The following is a 9,268-nucleotide window of genomic DNA, read 5'->3' as shown; positions in this document are numbered from 1 at the left end:
GTGCCCATGCCCACTCACCGCCATGCTGTGTGACAGCTGCTCGGCTGTCAGGCTCAGGGTGTAGTGCTGCGCCTCCAGCCGCCGGCACTGTGTCTGCAGCACCTGGCGCTCCAGGTTTTGTTCTGCAACATCCAAAGTACAAGGGCTGAGCACCAGCTCCTCTGGATCCATGCACCACCCACAGAGGGGGCCAGCCCTGCTCTGATTGCCCCCAGCATCCCAGAGCATTCCCAACCCTGGCACTGCCTGTGGGGAGCCTTTAGGTCCCACTGGGAGGACACTGGGCAGCTGTGAGTATCTCAATTTTTCATGCATACATCACGTTTTGCAAAAACAGCAACACTGCCTGTTGCTTTCATGCTGCTCCTGCATTGCTGGAGATCCCCCAGTGCTTCCCCAGCCCATCCCAGCAGGAATCAGTGACACCTCCCAGAGGGAAACCAAACCAGAAATTAGCATTTCACCCTCCCTGCCCAACACCCTGCACCCCCTTACCTTCTATATGTTCCTGGTAAGCTTCAAAAATTGCCTCGATCCCTTGCCACTTGGGCCTGGGGTAATCTTCCTCTTCTTCCTCCTCTTCCTCCTCCTCCTCCTCGTCCTCGGAGGCGGAGTCCCGGGCCAGGGGGGGCAGTGGCCGGAGCGGCCCCTCGGCCGTGCCGTTGTGCGGGGGCCCGGCCAGGCGGGTGGACGCCTGCAGCTCTGGGATGTTGTAGTGGATGGAGGTGTCCAGTTTGTGGTTCTGCTCCGCCGTCAGCGCCGCCGTCCCCCCTGTGGGCAGCCACACTCAGCCCCTGCCCACTCCCCACGGACCCTTCCAGCCATTCATTCCACCCTTTCTCAGACTTTTTGGGGGTTTACAGCATCTTCTGGGGGTTTTTATCACTCCTTGTATTCTTTATTTAGTTGTTTCAATCACTCAGCTGAGTGAGTTTGGAGGCTTTGCAGCTGTATGATCCCTAATTTTTAGCTTCAGCAATGAGCTCATGGGATGTTCCAGCAATGAGGTTGCCAGTGCCAAACCCTTGTGGGGGGACAAGGGGCTGATATCTCAGTACCCAACCAGCTCCCTGCATCCCTGCTGCTTTTTATGGACATCAGGGAGAATTTCTTGATTGGCAGGGCTGTCAAACACTGGGAGGAGCTGCCCTGAGGGCTGGTGGAGTCCCCATCCCTGGAGGGGTTCAAGAAGGGCTCAATGTGGCACTCGGTGCAAAATCTCACTCTCCTGGATTCTTAAGCACTTTAGATTTGTAAGTGAGGCCTGTAAGGAAGTTATTGCAGTGTGGTATAGTAAATTCCCTATGAATCCCTAGCTAAATTGTTTAAGTTATCAATTAAGTTTAAATGCTGTTAAGTTAAATGCTGTTGGGCCTTTAAACATAACCTGTTGATCAAGTCCAGGCTCAGTTTAGCACAGGGGTCTGCTCTGAACTTGTGACGCGAGGGTGTTCCCCTTCTTTCTGTCCTTACCCTTTCCCCCTCCTCCAGCCTCCACACAAATTATCTGGGGGTTTATTTATTGACTTTGGATTTCTGTTTGCTCAGAGTGCTTTAACCATCTAATAAACAGGAGAGTGAACCTTGCCAAAGAACTTTGTTGTGATAATCCTGGTTTTACCCTAAACCTGGTTCCGCTGGTGATTCTTTAAGTGGTTTTAAAACAGCGATTCCCAACAACTTCCCATTACCTTTGTGCTTCTGCAGCGCCTTCTGCGTGGACTGCAGCACCGACTCATGGAACTGGTGGGCAAATTCCTCGGCAATGAAGGGTTCCCAGGGCTTGCTCTTGCCATTCATGCTGTGGGACAGCGGCACCGGGATGTCCTTGGGGAGGGGACCCCTGACGTAGCTGAGGATGCTCAGAGCCTTCTTCCCGGGGTGCCCGTCGCTCAGCCGGGGCTTCTCCGGCGCCGTGCCCGCCTCCTTGGGCCTGGCTGGCTCCTGGGGTCTCAGCTGCTCTAACCTGGAGGCTTCCGCCGCCTTCGGCACCTCGGGCACGGAGACGGCGATGCCCACGGGTTTGTCCAGGTCCAGCAGGAGCGGCGGCACCGGAGGCTCTTTGGGAAGAGGAGGAGCGGTTGGCTGCAGCTGGAGCCCGTGCTCCCCTCGAGGCAAAGCCGTGCCCCACAGCCCAACACCCAGGGGAGGACTCGGGGCGCTTACCAGTGCTGGGGGCACCGGGGCTGTCCCGCGGGGAGCTCTTCACCACCACGGCGGCCGGCGTGGTCTTCTGCTTCATGGCCTGGAGCATCTCCACCAGCTTCTCCTTGTCTGCGGCATGGGAAGCTGAGGTTTAGTGTAGCCTCTGCTCAGCAGAGCAAGCTCAGGGCCCCAGGCAGGTCCCCCAGAGCACCCCCAAACCCCAGCGTGCGCGGGCCATGGCTGTTACCTTTCCTCTTCTCGGCGCTGATGTGCGTGAGGTTGAAGATGGTGAGGAAGCGCTTCTTCTCCTCGAAGTTGGGGCTGTTGTTCATCTCGTCGGGGCTGTAGCGGGTGGAGAGCGGGAGGCGCGGGGAGGGCGTGCGGCGCTTGTTCTGCACCGTGGGCGGAGAGGGGCTCCGCTCCCGCAGCATCCGCCGGCGCTTGCGCCGCTTCTGGCTCAGCAGTTCCTCCTTCTGCTGCTGCGTGGTGAGGCCGAAGAGCTGCAGGAACTCCAGCTTCTGGGTGACCAGGGGGAGAGCAGAGCAGGGTCATCCCCCATCCTTGTCTTCATCCCCGTGCCCATTGGCAATTCCCATCCTCATGCCCACCCTCATCCCTGTTGCAATCCCCATCTCTATTCCCACCCCCATTCTCATCCCCATTCCCCCAATCCTCATTTTCATTCCTGTTCCCATCTCCATTCCCATTCCCATCCCCATCCCTAATCTCATCCCCAATCCTCTCATCTTCATTTTCATTCCTGTTCCCATCCCCATCCTCATCCCACCTCCATCCCCATTCCAATGCCCATCCTTCCCTCCATCCCCATTTCCATCCCCATCCTCGTCACCCCCATCTCCAAGCCCCTGGTGCCTGAGCAGACATGTGGGGATGGTGGCTGTATTGGGCACTGGGAACTGGTGTAATGGAGGGGCTGCTCCCCCAGGGGACAGGGAGGGGACAGGGAGGGGACAGGGGGTGCCACCAGTACCTCAGAGGACGTGTCCAGCTTCAGCGGGGGCTGCTCAGCCACGCAGCGGAGATGGGCCCGCACCTCCTCCTCGTCACTGTCATCACAGGAGTCATCCAGGTCATAGTAGTACCCTGGGGGTGGGGAGAGGCTGGCATGAGGCTGGGGACACCTTGGGGACCTGCTGGGACCCCAGGCAATCTTCTGGGGAACTCCACTGGGGAGGGGGTTGCAGCAGGGTGGGATGTCAGAAAGGAGTGATGTGGATCCAACACGGGGCCCAGCAGGGTGAGGGGAGCTCTGACCCCTCTCCAGCAGCTTTGGGACCTCGGAGGGCATCGCCCATCCCTGCGTATCCATCCTCCTGGCATCACTGTGGGATGGGTGGCAGGAGCTCAATGGGGCACAGGCTGGGGAGGCAGTGGCTGAGCCCCCATCCCACTGGAGTGGGGACAGCAATTCCAGCCCCTCCCAGCTCTCCGTCTCCTCCTCACCGCTGTTCTCATCCCCACTCCAGCAGCCCCATCAATATTTAAAACCCTCTTATTAGCTCCAGTTCATCATTTATTCATCGGGCATGTCTGGAGCGCAGGGTTTACCGAACCGCTCGGATGCGGGAACGTCGGCGTCCCTGGGAGACCCCCGGCCGTGTCCCGGTGCCAGGAGGGGACATCCCCGGTCCCTCACCTTTCTCACGGGCCTCCCGCCGCCGGCGCTCCTCCAGGTCCAGCTTGCTGACCAGCCTGCGGTGCTGCTGCACGAACTCGTCGTAGATGTACATGGGGTCCTGGGCGCGGGGCTGGGGGGGCCGGTAGGGCGAGCTGGGCTTGGTGGCCTCGGGGAACGGGGTGACCGGGGCTCTCTGCTGGCTCAGGATGCTCTGAGTGGATTTTTCCAGCTCAGCTAGGAAGGGGGTGTGGGTGAAGGCCCCGTGCTCCGGGGCGCCGGGCTCCCGTCCCGGGGGGTATTTCTCCAGAGCATCCCTCTTCCTCGGGCCTTCCTCCAGCTTCTCCGGGCAGAAGACCCTCTCCACCTTGACCAGCGGGATGCCCTGGCGGCCGGGCTCGAAGGGCGCTGGGTGGCTGTGGAGGGCGTGGGGCTCGGGGAGGCGCCGGGGAGGGTCGGGGGGGCTCTCCATCAGCGAGACGGGGTTCCAGAGGGATGTGGTGACGGGGTGATGCTGAGGTTTGGGGGAGATGAGGGGTGGGGGCCCTCCAAAGTGCTGCCCTGGCTCCCGGCTGCTCGGCTCGTGGCGGCTCGGTCCCAACCTGCGGGGAGAGGAGAGCACCGGAGAGGTGAGGAGCTGGCACTGCTACCGGAGAGCTGGCAGCGCTCCAGCCCCGGGGGATTTTGGGGAGAAATGCGCCTGTCAGGAACACCCAGAGGAGTTTGTGCATGTGGGGCTGCCACATTTGTCCCCTCCATGCCACAATCCTGAGGGATGGGGGCAGAGTTAGGGCTGTGCACGGGCAGGATGGGCAGGGATGCGGCTGCATCCTGGGAGTGCTGCGCTGGAGACCCCCCAGTGCTGACCCCTGTGTGGGGACAAGCGAGCCACCAGTCCTGGCAGAGCCCAGTGGTGAGGGCAGCACCCCAGTGCAGCCCTCCTCTGACAGCCAGAGCCGGAGCCAGCCCGTTTGTGGGATAAATATTTCATGTGCCCAAGCTGTGCATTTAACACTTTTCCGCTCCAGCGCCCCGGAGCTCTGCACGCGGAGCAGCGGGTTCAGCTCAGCCATGGAGTCACCAGCGGCGGGGAGCACCGCCCGCCCCCCGGGATCCACCCCTCTCCCGCCCCACTGGATGTGGGAAAAGGATGGGGATGGAATATCCCCGGCTGCAGGTGTTTGGGGGTGACCTTGCTGTCTCCTCTCTGGTTTGGGGTGGGAGGAGAGGATGGGGAAGGGAGCCTGCGGCGGGCGCTCGCCTTTGTGCCTCCCCGTGATCCGCTCCTTATTATCCTCGATGAGCCGCGCTAATCCCCTGGATACCCAAAAATAACAAAGGGAGCAGGCGGCAGAGCTGGCTGGATGAGCCTGCACTGCTTAAGTGCTCAGCCACGGGGGCGAGCAAGGCCCTGCCAATCAATCCGGGGGTGTGCGCACGCTCCGCTGCCCCCCAAACTGCCCAGGCTCGGCGCAGGTGCCCCCCAAACGAGGCATCCACAGCCCGGCCCCACTGCCCACGAGGGGGGAGCTGCAATTAGTGGTGCTGGTGGCTGGGCAGCACCTGGCCACTCTCCGCTGGCCCCCGGCCACCTCCCGGGCTCGGTGCCTGGCGCCGCGCAGATGTCGGGCACCGGGAACGCCTGGCGCTGCCAGCACAGCCGGCCTGGCTGGCACCGTGTGGCAGGAACCCGCTGGCACCGTGGCTTTGGCTCAGGGGATGTGTGAGGGGCACGGCCGTGGGGTGGTGGATGCCTGATGGGGGGCAGAGCTGGGTAACGGGGTGGGTACAGCCACAGGTTGGGGGAAGAATCCTACAAATCACCACATTACAGCATCATGGAATGGTGTGGGGCAAAGGGACCTTAAAGATCATCCTATTCCACCCCCTGCCATAGGCAGGGACACGTCAAACCTGGCCTCAGACACTTCCAGGGATCCAGGGGCAGCCAGAGCTGCTCTGGGCACCTGTGCCAGGGCCTGCCCACCCTCACAGGGAACAATTCCTTCCCAATATCCCGTTTAACCCTGCTCTCTTTCTATATAAAGGCATTCCCCTGTCCTATCACTCCTTTCCCTTGCCCAAAGTGCCTCTCCAGCTTAAGATCCGGATATTCCAGCAAGGACAGCTGCGACACGGGAAAACTCAGCTCAGTTTTAGTGGAAAGCTCCATCCCAGGAGCGAGGCTGGCAGCGTCCCTACCTGGGGTGCTCGGGCCGGTGCTCGGGCTCGGCTTGGCTCGGGGCACGCCCTATGTCCAGGTGCTGCTCCAGCACCTGCTGCCGGAACTCCGAGACTTGGGATTGCCGATCCTCCTTCTCCTGGCGCAGCCGGCGCTGCCGGGCCAGCCACTTCTCCTCCTCGTTGGTGCGGTGGATCAGCAGCGCCGTGGCCGCGCTGCTCCCGGGCAGAGGGAACACGCTGTGGTTGGGGATGAGGCTGGGCACGGGGTGGTGGGAGCCCGGTGGCGGGTGCAGAGGGTGCTGGATGGGCTTTGGTGTGGGCAGCACCGAGTCCTTGAGTTTGTCTGTGGTGGAAAAGGGGTGATGGAGAGTCAGGGTGTGGATGAGGGGGGCGTATTTTGGGGTGAGCATCCCAGTGGGAGGGAGGGAGCTGTGGGGCAGCCACCGGTCAGAGCTCGGCACAGGGGGCTTGCTGCCAGCCCAGCTGCCCGGCACGCAGCGGGCACGCTGCCAGCCTGGCCCGAGTCAGATGGCACAGGCACCGCGCCGCCGCTCCAAGCCGCCGCAGCTGGGCTCCTGGCAAAGCGATCTGGCAGCCGGGACAGCCCATCCCTGTCCCCAGCCACCTCCCGGGGCCACCAACCCCCTCGTTTTGGCCATCTGGAGGGCAGAGGGGACCGAGGCGAGCTCTGGCAGCGTTACCTGCTCTGCTGGGGGCCAGCGGCTCCACCGGCTTGCCCCGTTCCTCGGCCGGGTGCCCCCGCAGCCCGTGCAGCTCAGCCACGGGGAGGAAGGGTCCCTCCATGGCTTTCACCATGCTCAGCTCCTTCTCCCGAGCACGCTCCCGCTGCCTCTCCAGCTCCCGTTCCCGCTCCTTTTCCCGCTCCCGCTCCAGCTCCTTCTCGCGCTCCCGTTCCCGTTCCCGCTCCTTCTCCCGCTCCCGGTCGGCTTCTCGCTCCCGCTCCTTCTCCCGCTCCCGCTCCCTTTGCCGCAGCTCCTCGTCCATTTGCAGCCTGCAGAGAAAAATCAAAAAGAAAAGCACCAACCCCAAACATCCCGCCTTGGAGCACCCCTAAAATCAACCCTGGATGTCCGTCAGCATCCCCAGGAACACCCTTGAACCTCCAGAGCACCCCCAAATAATTCCTGGGCACCTGCCAGCATCCTCTGCAGCCTTCCCAAACCCCTGGTCACCTGTCAGCATTCCTAGAGCACCCCAAAACCACCCCTGGCCCCCTGTCAGCGTCCTCTGGAGCACCCCATCCATCCCCCCACCCTCCCGTACCTCTCGGCGGCGAGGCTGGAGATGCGCTCGGACTGCAGGGCGGAGAGGGAGGAGTGGGAGAGCTCGGGGGGGTACCGGACCCCCGAGAGGTGCAGGTGCATGGCCGAGGGGTGCAGAGGGGGCAGCGAGCCCGGCGCTGGCAGCGGGTAGAAGGGGGACCTCAGTGCCGACAGGCAGTACGACTCATCCATCCTGGGGAGACAGGGATGCTCAGAGGGGCAAAGAACCCCCCAGTTCCCCTCCCTGGAGCCAGATGGGGGCTGCCTTCTACTGGGAGAAAGGGATGCAGAGCCCCAGAATGCCCTCAGTGGATCATGCTCCCACCTCCCAGTACCCCAGAGCTCATCCAGTGGTATCCCCCAGGGATGCCAAGGTGCCCACCTGAAGGCAGGATGAGGGAAGGGGTGATGTGTCAGGTAGCTGGGGTGGTAGTAGGCGGCGGCAGTGGCCGGGTCGAGGCCGAGGGGCGGCAGGGAGGACATGCGGAGATCCTCGGCCGTGTGGTAGGGACGGAAGCTCCGCAGGTAATCCTCGGTCACCGCGCTGGGAGGCACCACGTGGTGGACCGGCCTCTGCAGGCTGGGGGGAGGCAAGGAGATGGTCACCATCGCTCCCTGTCCCCCTGGGGAGATGTCACCTCCCCCAGGAGGCAGCGGAGCTCGCAGGGGACAGCCGCATCCTGCAACCGCTCCCGTCCATTCCGAGCAGACTCACTTGAGAGGAGGGAAGCGGGAATCCTGGACCACGGAGCTGGGGGGCAGCCCGAAGGAGTAGGGGGTCCCCAGGAGGTGGGAGGGGACAGTGGGACCCCCCGCTTTCTCCTGCGTCAGGGGGGGCTCCGAGATGAGGCGCTCGCGGCCGGCGCTGCTGCTGCTGCCTCGAGACCCTGCTTCCTGCTGGAAGGCAAAGGGGCAGGAACGCCGAGATGAGCATCAGGGGACAGCAGGGGATGGGGAATCCCTCCTGTGTCCCCACCCCCAGGACGCTCAGGAGGTCCCCGGTGTGTCCTGGCTGGCACCGGTACCCAGGGAAGGATCCATGCACTAAGGCATCTCCAGCATCCAGGCTTTGGAAGGGCAGCTGGAGGGGTGGGAGGGTCCGGGAGGCTAAACCGGGGGGGCCCCAGTGGGAAAGGAGGTGCTGAAGCCGGAGCAGAGCTGAGGGCAAGACACCCATTACCTGCCTGCAGATTTATGGCTGCTTTGTTCTCCTGAGCTATTAATCATCCGGGGAGGAGTGACACGGCCGGGGGAAATCCAGCCGGCCTTTGATAAGGGCCATAACCCAGGGGTCAGCCCACAGTCCCCCCGGCACCCCCGGCACCAGCACCCTCCCACAGGGCCTCATCATCAGAGCCGCTTTCCATCAGCTTCCACCCCCGGTGTCAGGATGAAGGTCACTCCCTCCAGCTGGGGAGGGACCCCTAGCAAAGGGGAACAATTTGGGGTGACAAGAGACCCCACAGGGTCTGACAATTAGTGGGGCGACCCCCCAGCAAGGCAAGTTTTGGTTTAAAAACTATTATTATTATTTTTTTTCCTTGCACCTTCTCCATTTAGCAGCTCAGCAGGAGGAGGATGGCGGCACCCGCAGCATCCCCCACCCCCTGCATCCCACCGCAGCCCATCGTGCCCCAGAGCCCCTCCAGGGCAAGGTCACCACAAAGGGTGCGGTGTTCCCCCGGCTCATTGTGCGTGCCAGGCTCTGCTCTAATTACCTCCCGTCTGGGCTGCAGGCTGCCAGCAGCTCTGCCAGACAATCACCGCGCTCGGTTAACCCCCACAGCGGGGGGGACCCGGGGCTGGGGAGCACCCGGACACCCCACGCACCCCTCCGAGCTCCCGGGGATCACGCTTCCATTTATTTCCCCCCGCCGCCCCCCGGCGTTTCTCATCCCCTACCCTCGCCTCTCCGCTTTGTGGTTTAATTAGTCTTTCCAAGTGGCATAATCCCCCCGGGAATCTGCTTGTAGCATGCGGAGGAGAGGAGAACCACTAACGATGCTTCTTAATTAGCTGC

General features: G+C 62.5%; 1 protein-coding gene across 2 annotated transcripts in view; it reads right to left on the bottom strand.

The window, feature by feature from the left end:
* The window catches only part of GSE1 (Gse1 coiled-coil protein), a 98,384-nt gene that overhangs the window by 1,881 nt on the left and 87,235 nt on the right, over positions 1-9,268 (bottom strand). The window contains exons 5-16 of one of the 2 annotated variants that reach the window (XM_015640267.3): positions 7,964-8,145; positions 7,631-7,828; positions 7,250-7,441; positions 6,667-6,977; positions 5,984-6,308; positions 3,803-4,383; positions 3,137-3,249; positions 2,393-2,663; positions 2,167-2,274; positions 1,692-2,060; positions 496-771; positions 19-122 (exon numbers count right to left, since the gene is read on the bottom strand). In XM_015640267.3, the coding sequence (XP_015495753.1) occupies positions 19-122; positions 496-771; positions 1,692-2,060; positions 2,167-2,274; positions 2,393-2,663; positions 3,137-3,249; positions 3,803-4,383; positions 5,984-6,308; positions 6,667-6,977; positions 7,250-7,441; positions 7,631-7,828; positions 7,964-8,145 (3,030 nt within the window). Of the gene's footprint in view, positions 1-18; positions 123-495; positions 772-1,691; positions 2,061-2,166; positions 2,290-2,392; positions 2,664-3,136; positions 3,250-3,802; positions 4,384-5,983; positions 6,309-6,666; positions 6,978-7,249; positions 7,442-7,630; positions 7,829-7,963; positions 8,146-9,268 lie in introns of both variants that reach the window. The other variant, XM_015640265.3, reaches the window with a different exon arrangement.

Source organism: Parus major, chromosome 11 (assembly GCF_001522545.3).
Source record: "Parus major isolate Abel chromosome 11, Parus_major1.1, whole genome shotgun sequence".
Lineage (NCBI taxonomy): Eukaryota > Metazoa > Chordata > Aves > Passeriformes > Paridae > Parus > Parus major.
This window is presented reverse-complemented; position numbering and strand designations above follow the sequence as displayed.